The sequence below is a fragment of the Petaurus breviceps genome, unplaced genomic scaffold, assembly GCF_028583685.1.
Source record: "Petaurus breviceps papuanus isolate PSGF00001 unplaced genomic scaffold, PetGlider_PUasm1.0 90825, whole genome shotgun sequence".
Classification (NCBI taxonomy): domain Eukaryota; kingdom Metazoa; phylum Chordata; class Mammalia; order Diprotodontia; family Petauridae; genus Petaurus; species Petaurus breviceps.
Window position 1 is genome coordinate 22,291,624 of NW_027187353.1, and position 18,592 is coordinate 22,310,215.

Genomic DNA, 18,592 nt, shown 5'->3' on the forward strand with positions numbered 1-18,592 from the left:
TGTTTGGAAACACCAGAGGGTGTTGTGACACATCATTAAAAAAAAAAAACTTCTCTTCTGAATGCCCAAGCTGGAAGTTGACACCCCCACCCCTAACCCCAAAGTCTCATTCATAACTTCTCTGGAATATGACCAGATATCCTTTAGTTGTCTTTTCCTAAACCATTTTGAGGTTAGCTAACAAATGAGATGACAGCAGTTCTACTAATGGGTTTTTTCAAAGCCCAACACTCATGGGATGAAGACATTTCAACAGATGCTGTCCATTTGAACATTAATAATAAAGTCTTTTGTAGCTTCCTAGAATTTTACTTGCAAAACTGGTTTGAATTTGCTTGGGCAAGAGTATTCACTTGGTACAAAACTGACTGATCTATGGTAAACAAATAGTAATGATAAATGGCTATGAACACCTTGCTGCTGGAGTCTGGTAGATTGCTATAAGGGACAGCATTAATGATGAAGTCAATGAACAACTTTACTAATGAGCTGGAAGAATGTAAAGAACAGGTTAAGAGTGTCTAGGGAGGATACTAAATGAGAGGAGAATTACAAACACTGGAAGGAGAAGAAAAATGAAATTAATCTCCCAGGAAAATTATTTAAAAAGCAAATAAAAATACTCCACATATTAAGATCATGAAGATGGTTGCTTTATGCACTACATAGATTGCAACTCTTTAAAAAAAATTGGGGGGGGGGGGCAGCTATGTGGCGAAGTGAATAGAGCACTGGCCCTAAAGTCAGGAGGACCTGAGTTCAAATCCGGCCTCAGTTAACACTTACTTAACACTTACTAGCCTTGTACCTTGGGCAAGTCACTTAACCCCAATTGCCCTACCTTCCTCCCTCCAAAAAAAATTTTTTTTAAAAGAACATAAAATTCAACCTTAAAATTCCTAAGGAAAAATATTTCAAGGCAGATGTTAATCAGTGTATGAAGAAAATATGGGGGGTGGCTATGTGGTGCAGTGAATAGAGCACTGGCCCTGGAGTCAGGATGACCTGAGTTCAAATCCCACCTCAGACACTTAACACACACAAAAACTAGCCATGTGATCTTGGGCAATTCACTTAACTTCAATTGCCCTCCAAAAAAAACCCCAACAACAACAAAAGAAAACATGAAAGAAGCATGGATGAAAGAGGCATGAGGGGGTAGCAGGCCACAAAGATACTGTTCTTTCCTTCTCTCTTTCATTCATTCCATAAGCATTTAATAAGTACCTCCTGGGTAACAGGTGCAATGTTACTCCAAAAGTGCTTGCTTACATTCTAATGGGGGGAGGTAGAGATAAAATTAGCAGATAACAAAGTCAGTGGAGAAGGTTGGACATTAGCAAATGGGAAGATTAAAATATGTCTTGTGTAGGAAGAGACACAAATTGAGCCCTGAAAGAAAACAGGGATTCTCCGAGGCAAAAGAGAAGAGAAAATGCATGCCAGACATGGGGACAAGACTATACAAAGGAATGTTACCAATGACATACTCTCTTTACCCACCTACAGAAACCTTACCTGAATTAGTTGGAAAATCTGATGCCCAATTAGTTCTTAAGCCTAAACTTCAGAGGTGAAAGTTTAAAAAGAAGAGGGAGAGGGGGAAGAAGATGATGAAGAGGAGGAGGAGGAGGAGGAGAATGCCAACTAGAGTCCTAACTATTCTAAATGGGTGGAATCTGTAGGGCACAGCAGCTTCATAAGGTCCAAGTCCTTTTTCTTAGGGTTGGTCCTTAATGGATAATGCTACTGGATGCACAAGGATAAACTAGAGATTATCCACATCAAGAGACTGATATTCTGCTTCAACCAACCATTCTATTTAAGTAAGCTGCAATATGGGCATCTCTGTTACTTGCCTTTGTTGCTAGGACTAAAAACAGCTACTGTGTTTTTCCAGAAGTAGCTGCATCTCTATGCCCCAGTTATGCAAGGCTTAGCACCGTGAGGTTGAAAAAAAAAACCCTCAAGCTCCCAGTTTCACTTCAAAAAGTATTGTCTCCAGATGTTTAAAAATAACTGAAGCATTAGAACCCATGAGGGAGCATAAATTACTGAGTCAATATTCAAGACCTTTAAATTAATTATTATTTTAAAGGCAAAGATACAACAAGAATCTTACAACATCCTTCTTGACTAAAATACAATTCCCTCTTGCATAGCTTTCCATTGCTTGTCCATAATTAATAGGTGTGCAACACAGTAGACAATTTCAGTTACCACCCCAGGTCCTCAGCCATCAGAGATCATAGCTGATTTCCTAATTCATTTCACTGAATTTCTCTCCTACTCTTAAGAAGTCCATTAGTACAAGGTAGTTTATCATTCTTTTCCTATTTTTCCAGATTGCTAATATGTTGAGTTATTTTTTCCCAGAGTCCTTCTGGAAGACTTTTTTTTTAAACAAGGTAAAGGGATGGAGAATTAGAATATTATACAATTCTTTGGAAAATAGGATCCCTATTTGATTCTCCCCTCCCCTTTTCCTCTGAGGTATGAAACTGGTAAGGAATAAAGTGGGGAAAAATAGATCTGGCAAAGGAGGGTTAGACAGGAAAGCAAATTTCTGACATGTTTTCTAAATAGTCTATACTCAACTGATTATTGTTAACTTTCCCAACTTCTGCCTTTTTTGAAAGGAAAAAAAGGAGACAATGTCTAAGTTCCCATATAGGAAAACTGACTCTTCAAATTGCTGACTATGATCCCAATAAAGTAACAAACAAACTTCTGAACATTCTAGAGTTTTTAGGTAGTCTCAACATAAGAAAATATTCAGAGCAGCATTTATGGTTTCTCCATCACTTCTTTTACCACCTGAAAGCTCTTATCAATGCTTGGGTTTTTTCTTCACTTAAAATGTATAGCTGAGACTTTTGAAAGGATCCAAGATGACTTAGAGAATCTAAGGTAGGATATTAAAGGATAAAATATAATAGAACCCAGATGGAGGAAAGGCAATAAACATTTTCAAGTACCAGAGTTAAGCCGATTACAAACACCATCCTAGACAATAAATTTGGCTCTAATTTTTCTAACAAGTAGGCTACCTACACCATAGGGTTGCTATGAGGATCAACTGAGATTAGTTATCTTGGTAGCTATAACTTTGCAAACTTTAAAAGTTCTATATAAATGTTCACCTCCCCCTCATCCCCCCCCCCATCATTTTCTTATAATAGAAAGCACACAGATGCATATGCCAAGACAAAATTTGTCCTGGACCTAAATTCAGGCAAGAATTCATCATCATGTGGATATTAACTGAATAATACAGTTGACAATATTTTAAAATAACAGTTTTAAAAAATATATATATAGAGGCATGTCTACACCACTTTTACATATTGTCAAGCAATGAAAAGGAATTCATTTAAAGGAATGAAAAAGAAAAGAAATTGAAATATTTTGATTCAGCAAATTTCATAAACAAGCTTCCATAAAGGTAGAGGTCATAACGTGAAATCACAATTCACTGAAGGAATTTTTTTGTAAGGAATTCTGTCTCTCAAACATCAGGTGTCTTATAAGCTGTGGATAAGAAATATTCAAATCACAATCAAATCCCCTTCCAAGTTTCTTACTATACTGTTGAAAATCTCCAATGTTGATTAAAGTGACAGGCAAAAGCTCTGGACAGCAGGCTGAAGAGAAGTAAGGTTGAAATTCTTTTGTGGATTTGTAAAAATTATCATATTTTCCCATTAAGAGATAATCCTGGGGGTGGCCAGGTAGCACAGCGAGTAAGAGCACCAGCTCCAGTGTTGAGAAGACCTGGAGATCGAATCCCAGGCTCAGACACTTAGCACCCACCCAGAAACACCTGGCTGTGTAACCTTGAGGAAGTTACTTAACCCCAATTGCTTAGGGGTGGCCAGGTGGCTCAGCGAGTAAGAGCACCAGCTTCAGTGTTGGGATGACCTGGATCAAATCCGGGCTCAGATACTCAGCACCACACCCAGAAATAATAACTGGCCTTGTAACCTTGAGCAAGTTACTTAACCCCGATTGCTTATTTAAAAAAAAAAGAGATAATCCTTACATTTCCAAGATCCTTCCTTAAAGACAATATGATATTTATCACAGCTACATTTAGTGACTTGCCTGAAGCCACAAAAGCAAGCAAGACTTTCAGTGAATTGAATCTGGGAGGGAGTGTAATAAGAATGTAAATTTTAAAGATCTTCCCTGCCCCTAGGCTAATGTGCACCTGAAGCCTGGGGTGGGGGAGGCTTGTTTTTCAGTAGATACTTCTTGATTGGCCAGTGAGTCAATAAGGTTGTTACATTCTCTGAGCCAGGAGAAGGCTATATAAGCCCTGATGTGTGGCTTTGTTTTTGGGACTCACTTTGAGAAGTGTTCTGTGATCTGATCTGGATTCTGGGAAGCCATTGTTGAGAGTCCCCCGGCTTTGAAAAACCCAGAACGTGGAAACCCAGATGTTGACTGGGTATGGATGTAATGGTTGGACAGTTTGGAAATCTGTCTACTTGATGTTTCTGTCTTGATAATTATGCCTGTATACTTTGAGGTTCAGGGTGCTGACCTTTTCTCCTGAACAAGGTAAACGATATATGTCTGACTGATTAAAGTAAGCTTGTTAACCCATTTTGAGTTGCTTTCCTTTAACAAAGCAGATCCAAGAACCTGTGGTAGCTGCAAACCGTGAGGACGCTTGGGGTGCTTGCTGCTACAAAATGGCTTCACGAACAGGATCTGCAGAGTAAAAGGAAAGTATGGGGACTGGGATAATTGTTTGTTTCCCAGTTGTGGTAGCTGTGACTCTGTGGAGCTGTGGAGCCGGAGAGAAGAATGGCCTGCATGCAGACTTCGCTGAGCTGAGAGCAGGAATGGTGAGCTGCCTGCATTGGGACCTGGGCAGAAGCCAGGAGCGGCTGCCGCCTGCGGGAGGAGAAGGAGCCCAGGAGTTCGGAATTCAGCCACCAGAAAAGATAAGAACTGAGCAGCAAAGCAGGGGCACTGAGTGTGTTTCCTGGCTGCTTCCCACAGTTTGGGACCCAGGGAGAGGATGGACTTGTGACTATGGTGGGTGGGATGAAGTGCCTTGGATCCCCAGGGACCCCACCTTGTTGGTTTTGTTGCCCAGCCCCCTCTCTGCTGGGAAGCTGGGGCTGGAGCCGTGTGAGGGGAAGGACACTCCCCTCCCCCCAGAACTTTATTTGAACTCTTGTTTTGAACTGAAGTGATAATGGTGATAATGCTATGTATTTTGTGTTTGTTTAAGGGCCAGTGGCCACTTTGGTAACTTTAGTTCTGTACTTTGAAAATGTGACCTAAGAAATATTCAGAGCTAATTCAAAAGTAAATTGTCTATGCTATGGGCATGAAAGATCTTGGGGCCGAATGTAATAAGAATGTAAATTTTAAAGATCTTCCCTGCCCCTAGGCTAATGTGCACCTGAAGCCTGGGGTGGGGGAGACTTGTTTTTCAGTAGATACTTCTTGATTGGCCAGTGAGTCAATAAGGTTGTTATTAGTAATTCATTCACTAAATAATTACTAAGCTCTTACTAAGTGCAAAGCACTATTGGGCGGACAAAGATGTATAAGTCACAATTCTTAGTTTCAAGTAGCTTACAATGTATGGTAGAATCTGATTAATAGTTCAAAACCTAATGACCTTGTTTTTTTAATTTTAATTTTTTTTGCTTTTTGGCGGGCAGTTGGGGTTAAGTGACTTGCCCAAGGTCACAGGGCTAGTTTGTGTGTGAGTGTGTGTGTGTGTGTGTGTGTGTATGTGTGTGTGAAGTGTCTGAGGCCGGATCTGAACCCAGGTCCTCCTGACTCCAGGGCCATGCTCTATTCACTGCACCACCTAGCCGCCCCATAATGACCTTGTTTTTAAAGGGATTGTAAAATGAGTCAGGGGTAGCTAGGTGGTACATTAGATATAATGCCAGACTTAGAGTCAGGAGGATTCATCCAAAGTTCAAATCTGGCTTCAGACACTTCCTAGCTGTGTGACGCTGAACAAGTCATTTGTTTGCCTTAGTTCCTCATCTGTAATGAGTTGGAGAAGGAAGAGTCAAATTCAACTGAAATGACTGAACAACAACAAAATAAGACAAGAAATAAAAATAGATTAAATTGGGAAAAGTCACTATTTTCATATGAAAACCCAGCAACTTCAAACATTTTTTCTAAGAAAGTTTAAGTACTGAAAAAATCCCAGAATGCATTCCTTCCTTCAGCCAAAGTATTTTGGAAATCTTTGACCAAAGGAAATCCAAACACAGCTTATATGCAAAATATTGTGTCTACATGTGCAAACACATGCTTCCCTTGAATGCAACACAAGTCAAGACTCGTGATATGTACAAGGAGAATGTCTCTTTCACCAAGAGAAAACTATTTTCAAGTGGTTAGGGGGTCATTTTTCAATAATCTAATACCTTCATCAAGACAAGAAAAGCAAAGAATACTTAGTGAATGAACACTTGTCAACTACCTTCTAGGCATGGTGCTAAGTATTAGGGATACAAAAAAAGGCGAAGAACAGTCCCTGTTCTCAAGGAGGCAGCATGCAAACAACTATGTACACTTGACACATACAGGATGAATTAGACTGTCAACAGAGAGAAGGCACTAAGAGGAGGGACTGGCAAAGTGCTCTTGTAGAAGGCGGGCTTTAATCTAGACTTGAAGGAAGCCAGGAAAGTGAAGAAGAGGAAGACCAGCTGAGGAGGAAGAGTGCTCCAGGTAAGGGTACTTAGTGAAAACACTTGGAGTGTAGAGATGGAGTGTCATGTAAAAAAAATTGCAAGTCATGTACAATGGCTCAGATGGAAGAACAGGCAATGTCATTGGATCACAGAATATGTGGAGGAGTGTAAGGTGTAAAAAGGTGGGAAATGTAGGAAGGGGTCCTGTGAACTGGGACAGACTATGAGAGACAGTGCTGTACTATTTATGACCCATGAGGTCCCAGAGTCAGACAAAACTGAAAAACAAAAGGAAGGGGTCATGTTATGAAGGACTTTTAAAAGTCAACCAGAGGACTTTATATTTGATTCTGAAGGTAATGGGGAGATACTGGAGTTTAAAGAATAGGGGAGTGACATGATCAGACTTCTATTTTGGGGAGATCAATTTGATAGTTCAGTGGAGTGTGGATTGGAGTACAGAGAGGCTTGAAGCAGGAAGACTAACTAGCAGTCTGGTCTCCCTGCCTCAAGGGACTCCTGTATATGTCCTCTTCTCTCCTCTGATACTGCAATAACCCTGGTCCAGGCATGAGTCAATAGGGTGATTGCAGCATCAGAGGAGAGAAGGAGACATACAGGAGATATTGTGAAGGTAAAAATAACAAGAATTGACCACTAATTGGATATGTGGGTTGGGAGAGAGTGAGGAGTCAAAAATGACCCTTAGTTTGGGAGCCTGAGTGACTGGGAAGATGGTAGTACTATATTCTTTTTTTTTTTTTTTGGTGGGTGGAAGGCAAGGCAATTTGGGGTTAGGTGACTTACCCAAGGTCACACAGCTTGTTAAGTGTCAAGTGTCTAAGACCAAATTTTAACTCGGGTCCTCCTGACTTCAAGGCTGGTGCTCTATTCACTTCATCACCTAGCTGCCCCGTAGTACTATATTTTTGACAGTAATAGGGAAGGTGGGGCAGCTAGGTGGTACAGTGGACAGACAACCAGGCTTAGCGTAAAGAAGACCTGAGTTCAAATTTGACCTCAGACATTTATTAGTTGTGTGATTCTAAAAGCAAGTCACTTAACTCTCTCTTTTATTGTAGTACAATGGATAGAGTGCTGGGCCTGGAGGCAGAAAGATTCAATTTTCCTGTGTTCAAATGTGGTCTCTAGCTGTGTAACCCCTGGCAAATCACTTAACCCTATTTACCTCAGTTTTCTCATCTGTAAAATGAGTTAGAGAAGGCAAACCACTCCAGTATCTTCATCAAGAAAACCACAAATGGGGCCACAAAGAGTCAGACACATATGAAATGACTGAACAACAATAACAATAAAACAGGGAAACTAGGAAGAGAAGAGGGTTTTGTGGGAAAAGATAATGAGTTCAGTACCAATAACTGGGAAAATCTACCAAGCACCACCTCCTACCCTTTCTGAAATGCACTTTTAAATGTACATTCTTATACAAACTAATTTCTAGTTTCTGGCTGATTTTTCTCTACCAAAGTGGTGAGACTCACTAACCAGTGGGCAAAAAAAGGCCAGGAATCAGATGAAAATGGAATTGGGATGGGCAGCTAGGTGGCACAGTGGATAGAGCACCAGTCCTGGCCTCAAGACCTGCCCTGAGTTCAAATCCAGCCTCAGACACTGTAATGGGAATGTAAATTTTAAAGATCTTCCCTGCCCCTAGGCTAAAGTGCACCTGGAGCCTGGGGTGGGAGGCTTGTTTTTCAGTAGATACTTCTTGATTGGCCAGTGAGTCAATAAGGTTGTTACATTCTCTGAGCCAGGAGAAGGCTATATAAGCCCTGATATGTAGCTTTGTTTGGGGGTCACTTTGAGAAGTGTTCTGTGATTTGATCAGATGAAACTATGGGAAGCCATTGTTGAGAGCCCTCGGCTTTGAAAAACCCAGATGTTGAAACCCAGATGTTGATTTGCAGATCCAAGAACCTGTGTTGGCAGCGACCCTGAGGACGCTTGGGTGCTTGCTGCTACAGACACTTGATATACTTACTAGCTGTGTGACCTTGGGAAATTTTTAACAAAGTAAAAAATGCAATACAAAATAGATAATGTTAATTTGTGGTTTTCTAAGTCAATATGTATCCCACAAGGATGTGAGTTTGATACCACTACTATACATGATATATTTGTATACCCATTGGGGTAATGAATTTTTTCTTCCATATTTCAGGCATTAGTACAGAATGTTTGGGCCTGGAATACATAAATTTTTGTAAAGAGTTCAGGGGGAAAAGTTCAGGGGGAAAAAATGAAATGTCTTCATGTTTTAAAGTTCCCATATTTGGCAACTGTTCCTCATTTCTTCAAGATTATTAGGAAACATCATAATTTCAATATTTGTAAATGAAAGAACAAGGTTTTATGGGATATAAATTCTCCCACCCACCCCACTCCCAACAAAAAACAACCAATAATGACAGACATAATCTTACCAAGTTAATAAAGGGATTGTTAATTATTCTAAATGTAAAATTTCAGAAACAAAATTATTGAAAACATTTTTTTCAACTGGTTAAAAAGTTACTTTCATTTGAACTTGTTAACATTAGTTACCTAGAAGCCTATGCAAATTCCTAAAAATTATTGTTTTTAAACCTAAAGAAAGGCAGTTTGAGGACAACCTCAAACTTCAGGTAATTTCTGAGATCAAACCTCCTCTGATACAGAGATACTGGTTGTGTGACCCTTTACAACTCAGTGCTACTTCTCCCACACCCCTAATTCTTTAAGACTATTTGTTAATAAACAATTGCCGATTTCTACTAATAGAGGGAATTTTCTTGCTGGAAGTTCCCTATATCAAAGAAATTACAGGTCCAGATCAAAAATACATGCATACAGACAGACAGACATACAAATTTTGCAAGTTTGGCACAAAAGTCACAGGTTTTCTTTCTAAATATATGACTTGAAAATAGGCATAAGATACTATTAAAAAGAAATAAATGTTCAAGAGTTTATTTAAGAGCTTGCAATGGTACAGGAGCTGGGATGTGAACCTCTCTTCACTCTATTGCCAGGTCTAGTTCATTTGATGCCACACTTTAAATATAGAAGACCAAGCAAGGTATCTTGTTTACACAACAGTACTGTATAAAGCAAATTTTTAAAAAGTGACTCAAATGTATGCTTAATTCTTTTTTTAAAAACATTAAAATAAGGACTCTGTTTACATGAAGTTTAAAAACAAATGTAGAGGTAGTCTTTAGTAAGCTCTATTAGCTGAAGTTTCTATCTTCTACCTTCTGAATAACCCTTTTGAAGAAAATCTAAATCCTAAAGATTTGCTGTCATCATATACAAAACAAAATAAATCACAACATAAGTTGTGCCTCACAAGCCATCCCCTGCTAACATCAATCACAACCTGAAAATGGTCAAGGGTCAATTCAATCTAAGTTTATTAAAAAGCTTTCAGGCACTTTAACAGTTTTTTCTTTTTTTTTTTTTTAAAGGAATGTTTGTTGATTTCTGGCTCTTTGAAATAACAGTAGTGTTTCTTTTTAACACCACTTTAACAGTGGAGTTAAAGGTCATGTAATGTTACATTACAACCAAAGTTAAGACAGGCAGCTGTCATACCTAGGAACCCCTCTCTAGGGATATTGAAAACAAAGCTATCCCAAGAAATGGGAAGAGCAGACTTCAGCAACTGTTACAGTCTTTCATCTGGTCACAATAACATTAACTATAGGATTTGTTTTTTAAAAGGCAAGTAGCAGTAGAGCCAAGATGGTGATGTAGAAACAGGAAAACTTGTGTTCCCCCCAAAACCACCTCAAATATCTATAAAAAAATGACTCTAAACAAACTTTAGGTCTACAGAACCCACTAAGTGACAGAGAGAAACAAATCTCCCGCTGAAGACAGCCCAGGCGGCAGACAGGAAGGGCTCATTGCAGTGGTCTGGGAGCAGAGCCCAGCCCGGCCTGAGCCCATGTTTTTAGCCGCAGGGTGGCCAGACTAGCCATGACTGGAGGGACTTCAGATCACCAGCAGCTGTGGTGGTTTCCAGAATTATCAATCATAAATGCCAAAGACAAAGTGACTATAGTGACAAAGACAAAGTCAGTGTAGACTGGGAACAGGGAGCCTGGGAGTGTGGTCCAGCCTCTGCCCCAGAGGCAGAAGTGATTGAGGCCCCGCACTGCATGTCTGCTTCAGAGCTCCTGGCCTGCAAATTGTAGGGGAACCAAGCAACCATTCTGAGGGGTAATTGCTCTTGCTTTAACCTGTTTGGGTCTGTATTGCTGTCTAGGGTGGAGGTCCTGGGATATGTGACCAGGTGCCAGAGCAGGTGGAGGCTTCAGAGAGGGCAGTCAACTAAAACCCCAGCATGTGGAAAGCAGCTCCCCTGTCTGGTAGCAGAGTTCTACTGTGGCAAAAAGCTCAAAAGTCAAGTAATTGAGTGACAACATGAGCAAGCAAAGGAAGCAAAGCAAGCACAGCAATCCAACTTTGGACTCCTTTTTTTGGGGACAAAAAGGATCAAAGCATGGAACAGGAAGAAGACAATGAAGTCATAACTCTTGCACCAAAAGCTTCCAAGAAAAATACAAGCTGGTTACAGGCCATATATAGAAGCTTAAGAAGGATTTTAAAACCAAATAAGAGAAGTGGAGGAAAAATTGGGAAGAGGAATGAGAATGATGCAAAAAAAAAAAAAAACCATGAAAAACAAGTCAACAACCTGAGCAAAGAAAATAACACCTTAAAAAATAGACTAATTCAGGGTGGTCAGGTAGCACAGTGAGTAAAAGCACCGGCCCCAGAGTTGGGATGACCTGGGATCGAATCCGGACTTAGACACTTAGCACCCCTCCAGAAACACCTGGAACGTGTAACCTTGAGCAAGTTACTTAACCCCAATTGCTTAAAAAAAATAGACTAATTCAAATGGCAAAAGAGGCTCAAAAAGCCAATGAGGAGAAGAATGCCTTAAAAAGACGAATTTGCCAGATGAAAAAAGAATCTCAAAAACTCACTGAAGAGAATCATTCCTTCAGAATTAGACTGGAACAAATGGAAGCTAGTGATATTATGAGAAATCAAGGTATTATTAAACAGATCCAAACAAATGAAAAAATAGAAGACAATGTGAAATATCTCATTGGAAAAACCATTGACCTGGAAAATAAATCCAGGAGAAATAGTTTAAAAATTATTGGACTACCTTAAAGCCATGATCAAAAAAAGAACCTAGAAATCATCCTTCAAGAAATTCTCAAGGAAAATTGCCCTGATGTTTTAGAACCAGAGGGCAAAATAGAGGTTGAAAAAATCCACTGATCACCTCTTGAAAAAGATCCCAAAAAGAAAACTCCTAGGAATATTATAGGCAGGTTCCAGAGTTCCCAGATCAAGGAGAAAATATTACAAACAGCCAAGAAGAAACAATTTGAATATTGTGGAAACCCAATCAGAATAACACAGGGATCTGGCAGCTTCTACATTGAGGGATTGAAGGGCTTGGAATATGATATTCTGGAGGTCAAAGGAGCTGGGATTCAAACCAAGAATCACCTACCCAGCAAAACTGAGTATAATGTTTCAGGGGAAAATATGGTCATTCAATAAAAAGGCAAGTAGCTTCATTGTTTCCAGCTTGCAAATAACTTAGGTTAAGCTAATCAAAAAAAACAAACCTTCCCTTTCCATTTCAACCTCAGAACTGTCTACAACTCAATTCCCCTATTAAGAACAATAGTCACAAAGTACATAGAGAAAAGCATACTATTCATTTAGCATGGAGTATTATTGAGGTGACTACATGGATCTCTTCTTTCAGCACCTCCATCAAGTGAAGGGAACTTTGATGATTATTATTCAGGCAGAATCTAGCAGATCAATCAGGAGGTAATTTTTTTTTCTTTGCTAGATCTTTATCTTTCTAAATTTTGATTTCTGAATAGTTACCCAAAGAGTTTTGTTTCAGTTTTCTTTTTTTGGTAGGTGTAGGATGGTTATTGTGAAATTATATTTTTCTATCAGATCTGTGCTTTGTAAACCAGATCATGCCTTAACTATATCCATATCCTTTTCTTGGTGTTTTTCCTTTGTAAAACAAAATAATACAGAATAGTAGCAAGCAAGAAAGGGCTTAAAAATTCACCTAGTACAATCCCCTCATTTTATTTTTATTTTATTTTTTTTTTTTTAGAGATAACTGGTGACATTTTAATTTTTAATATCAAATGAGGTATAAACAGGGAGACATATCCTAGCAAAAAGTGTCTGTCATTGTAATGGAGACTGACCAGCACAGAATCCAAACAAAAGAGGTTTTTCTTGGTAAGATGGTAAGATACTTCTGACACATGAGAGTTTTTTTTTTCTTTTTTCTTTTGGATGAAATGTATTGATTGCATCTTATATGAGATCCACAATCTCCTAACCATTCTCGCTCACCAGTTTCTATCAGTTTCTGGTTAATAGTTGCTCTCATCTGTGCATATTTGTTCATTTTGCTAATCGCAGTCTTGACTCCTTCAAACCTTTCTCCAGAAGCAACACCAGCAGCTCAATCCCTTCATTTTAAGGCCCAGCGCTCAAGGAACTTGCCTGTATATCACCATATATAGCAGGTGATCTATAGAACTAGAATCCAACTTTCCTGATTCCTGGCCTAATACTATTTTGACCACCATGCTGCCTTCTGTGGTTATTTAATAGATAAGTTTGCTGGTAAATCATAGGAGGGGGAGTGATGGAAATAGATTTCTCAACCCAAAACTACTGAAATAAATTCATTTTAACAACAGAAGCATTATCCATGAAAAATGAAAGTGTGAATTGCAAAGGCAATGGGCCCAAATTCACAATATAGACTAGATACTTTGCAAAAAGCATATTTCAAGGCCTAATACAAAACAAATATCTGTTATAAACAAGTAGACACAAAAACACGCAACTTTGTTCCAATCAAGGCTTTATGAAACACACTCATGGAATTAATAACAATATACATGAAAATGACACTATTGACTTTCTGGTAGAAGGATGTGAACCTGAAGTTGTTTTTCAAATCATGGCCATAAGTAGTTCAAGAGTCCTCCATACCCTCTCATCCAATTCTCCCTCACCCTGTAGTTACCAGAATGCTTTTGACAGATGACAACTGGGGACATGGGGATGGTTTTTTCCTCAATGAGCCAACCAAGCTTTTTCAGTTCTTGCTACTTCCAATGTTTAAATGTTTGCATCTTGTCAGAACACCTGATTAGGGTTTTATTTGATTGTTTTAAAAAGAGGGGTGAATAGAGCATTGGCCCGGGAGTCAGGAGGACCTGAGTTCAAATTGGGCCTCAGACACTTAACACTAACTAGCTATGTGACCTTGGGCAAGTCACTTAACCCTAATTGTCCCTCCAAAAAAAAAAAAGCAAAATAAAAAATAGAAAGTACACTTCAGACAGACAACCAGATACTGCCCAGGCCCCCAAGTCAAAAGTGGAACAGACAGTGTAAGTTTCTGATCATTCCTCCAACTTGAAGGCATCCATAAAGGGAAGTTCTTTCTTACATATTCAACTATCTTCTGACAAACAAGAGGAGGTGTGCATATGTGTGCGCACAAGTGCAGGGTCTTTCCCACAGAGATGGGGAGATGTAAAGATCATCCCTGTGTGAAAGTAACACTTCAAAAAACTAAAGGATCCTCTTCAACATGGTGCCCCTAAGCAAAGGTAGGCAATTACAAAAGGTAAATTATATTAGACCATAACCTGGGTATTCTCTCACCCATGATCCTGAGGCTAGGATCAAGAAAGTCTCCCCACCCCAAGTCCTAGCCCTAGAAACTCTAATTTAAAATATGTTCCTCAAAATATAAATTCAGTCATCCAAACCACACAATTTCCTTAAATTTATACATTGTACAGTACATGTACAAGAACTAAATTATTTACAGTTGGACAAAGTAAAAGACAAGGGGGAAAAACATCCTTAACTCAAAATGGAAAGAAGCTATTTTTAAATGCCAATAGCATCAACAACTTCCTCAACTCTTTTTAGGAAATTTCAATTCATTCATCTAACAGACCTAATTATTCAGCTGAAAAGTTGAGGCAAAAGAATTGAATATGACTTCTCATGGCAGACCCCATATGACTGCTCACCAAAACCAAGGGCTATGAAGGAGCACTTTACCCAGAGCCCTTCACACAGTTGTAAGGCTGTACAATCAAAAAACAATGAAATCAGTATAGAAAGGGTAAAGAAAGATTAGACATGCAAGTGGTGTTTTTAATGACAGATCTATCCTACTTAGCTGGGGTGGGGGGGGGGGATGGGAAGTTTTGTGAAGGTCTAAATCTGCTTTAAGAATTGTCAATACTCTGCTTAGCCAAACCAAGGGAGGATTTATGCAGGAGTAATTCTATTCATTAAAAATAGTAATTTCATAGTATCTAACCATATTGTGTTATATACTTAAGTGTATATACGTATATATATATATATATCTATATAAATATTATATGTAGAGAGAGGGCACATGAGTAGATTATCAATCAAACAATATTTACTGAATACAACTACAGGCCTAACTGTGGTTAGTTACTATAAGATGATAACATAAAACTGCCCTGGCACAAATCCTCTCCTGGCCTAGGCAAATAGGGTAGTGGTGATTTTCAAAGCAAATTTAAACCTACCATTCTCTCCCCCATCAAGTCATATTTATCATTAAATTACTTGTGTAGCTAATCTTTCTTTCTGTTATCTTAATCTATAAAATAACCAATAGTCTCTCCCTCTCCTTCCTTGTGTCATATTTATGTCTATATCTCTGTGTTGATATTTAGGGAAGAAGAGATGCAAAGAAGGGAGAGAGTGGAGAGAGGGAAGAGAGGGAAAGGAAAGAAATAATTTTCTTTGGTCATTAAATAGACTGACCATCTGAATTACAGTCTAGATCCCACAGGACCACAAATAGCTAAGCAGAAGGCCCAGACCTCAGTAGGATGAGTCAGTGGTCTGATTATTTGGTCAGAGATGGAAATAGTGAGCTCAGGATCACTGCTCCTGATGCTTTAAGAGTCTTGGGGACAGGGATCAAATTAAGAAGAATTAGGTGATGATTTTTAAAAAATAATCTTATAATATTGATGTGAATGCACATTCTAGCGCAACATGCCTATAGGCCCCAAAGTGATCAGGGAAATTATTAAGACAAATAGAATTCCAAGTTGGGATTTTTCCTTGGATCAGACCTACTTGCAAGTCACCCCTGAAAAAGCCATAATCCCTGTCTTGGATATTTTGTATCACTCTTATGCACTCCATAAAAGCAAAAAAAGATTCAATTCTTATTTTTGCAATAGTCACAATGTCTTCTTGTTCAAACTGAAGATTTTATTTCAGCTCTTCTAAAATTGTGTCCAGTTGGTGAAACAATGTAACCATTTTACTGACAAAACAATTACAAGCACAGTTTATAGCTGTTTTTTTTAAACCTAGTAGTTTTGTTACAACTCAGTCTCTTTAATTTTGTATTTCTAACAATATGCCAGTTCTCACTCTGCAGTAATTTGTAGCCTTTAAAAATAATCACAATTATGCTTAGACTGAACCTACTTTATAAGAGTATAGCCTTGAATCTACTTTTAATAACGTCTTGTAAAACCTGCGATTTCTATTAACCCTTTCAAATCTCATATACAATTAATAAATTAAACTTCTATGAAAGCAATCTACACAATTCCACAGTTCCATGACTAATTGTCAAAATTAAAGACTGCAGAAGAATCATGCTTAAACCGATACACTTTAGCTACAAATAGGTTAATTAATAAGTTGAAAGATGTAAAGGAACTATTTACTAGAAGTCACAATGTCTGTATTATTGAACTTTAAATTATACCTCACATGACATTTAATTCAGAAAGCAATGTCATTGCTGTCTAAAACTCCCAGAAAGCTTAAATCCGCATTGATGGAATCGAACACAAATAGCAAAATTCACGGTGGCCAAAAGAATTAATTTCCTTAGTCGTGCTGGTAAATAAACTTTCCATTACATAGCCTAGTGCACCACTGGAAATAAAGGACGCAAACGTGTGCCTTGGGCAGTACCACAGCAAGAAAATGTACTTCAGGGTTTTAAAAATTCATTTAGAAAATTTAAAAATCGGGAGATTTATTGCTTGCAGTTAGCGCCAAATTTATCCCAAGTGACAAGAAAAATACTATAAAAAGGTGGAAAAACAATTATTATAACATCAATAACCAGTTACCTTTAAAACTTTGGGCTTCTTTTCCCTCTGAGGTCTCTTGTTTTCCTTTATAACCTAAAAAAAATCAAATTGCATAATGAGCCTCATTTAGAGAGAGGAAGAGAAAAGTGCCCCCTTCCAATTAATGACAAATGCCCAGCAAAACTCTTTGTATAGCTTCAAGCCGCAAACATGTTTGATGGGCGGAACTTAAAAAAAAAACAACCATGGTGCAAATGTTCCACTTGCAGAGTCTTCCCCCAGACGCCGCCGGGCAGCCCACCTCCCCCCCTCCCCTCTCACCCCCCTTACTCCCCCCCAGTGGGTCCTTCTCCCCAGCCCAGCCCAGCCCAGCCCACGAGGGAGCCATCTTGCCTGCTCCTGCTCCTGCAGCCGCCGCCGCCGCCTTCACCGCGGGGCCGTCCAGCCGAGCGCTCGCGGGGCTCGAGCTCATGGTGCCCCGAGGCAGCCCCGGCCGACGGGCCCCGCGGACAGCGACAGCGCGCTCGGCATGCCTCCTGCAGAAACAGCCCCAGAAGAGGGGGTGCAGTGCAGCCAATGGCAGCGCCGCGACGCGCCCGGGCAACCGGGCAGCGGGGCAGCCAGGCGGCGTGCGCTCTCCAGGACGGGCTCGGCTCGGCTCGCCAGTGCCTGGCCCCGTCCCGGCAGCCGCCGCCGAGCCCGGCCCAGACAAAGGACCGCCTGTACAGGCTTGACTCTTCCCCACCTCGGCGGGACCCAGGCGGCCCCAAGCTGCGGCATGGAGTGGGCGGCACAGGATCTGGGCTGCGCCGCCGCCGCCAACCGAGGCCCCCGCATACACAATGCACCGCGAGCCCCCCTACCCCGCCCCACCGTGCGCCCCGCGGGGCTGGTTGCCGGGCCGGGCAACCCCCGGGCGGCGGCATCCAGCGGATCCCCGGGGGAACCTGGGCCAGCTCTGCGGCCCCCCAGGGGGTGAGGGCTGGTGTCACCCTGGTTAAAGGCAGAGGGACTGGGGCGGGGGGAGGGGGCGCTGAGACCTGAGGGTGGCCTGGGCTCGGCGAGGTATGGTGCAGTTTGACTTTATAAGGCAAGGCTCCATATTAGCTCTATTTAAAGGAGGAGGGAGGTTATTTGAGGACAAGCTCCCTAGCCTCGCCTCGGCTCAGCCCCGCTCACTCAGCTGTCGTGGGGCTTCCGGGCTCCTTCCTCCGCTAACCACACCTTTGAAGCAGCAGGCTGGGGGCCCCTCACACTAACGCACCCCGAGCCATTAGATTTCGGTCAATAAACGTCTACGGGTGAGTAAGAACAGATTAAAATGATAATGGCAGCAATGACATCGAAAGGGAAGGGAAGCTTCCTACAACGCACTTCCTTCCTACCCGTGCGGAAGGACCGAGGGAAAGCCTTTCCTCAGCTTCTGCAGGCACTTGCGCTGACCTTTTCCTTTCAAACGCAAACCCCTATCTCTCTGTGCCCCCACCCCCCCACCAGGTCCTTTCCACTACCACCCCTCTTTCCCAAGCCTTAGGCTCAGATGTCGTGCTTCCGTACGAAAGTCAGATCTTTGGCTTCTTCCCATCAAAAGCCTCCCCCGAGCTGGGCAGGGGTCCCCGAGCACTTATTCCCACTGCGGAGCAGCGAAGCCGGTCCGCCACACAGCAGCTGCCAAGGCTGGCAGGTGCCACCCGGTGTCTT

General features: G+C 40.8%; 1 protein-coding gene across 4 annotated transcripts in view; it reads right to left on the reverse strand.

Annotated features, from left to right (window-relative positions):
• TET1 (tet methylcytosine dioxygenase 1) overlaps window positions 1-18,592 on the reverse strand; it is a 177,605-nt gene that overhangs the window by 121,789 nt on the left and 37,224 nt on the right. For 3 of the 4 annotated variants that reach the window (XM_069071480.1, XM_069071481.1, XM_069071482.1), the window contains one exon: window positions 16,931-16,984. In XM_069071480.1, the coding sequence (XP_068927581.1) occupies window positions 16,931-16,984 (54 nt within the window). Of the gene's footprint in view, window positions 1-16,930; window positions 16,985-17,284; window positions 17,369-18,592 lie in introns of those variants that run through there. The other variant, XM_069071483.1, reaches the window with a different exon arrangement.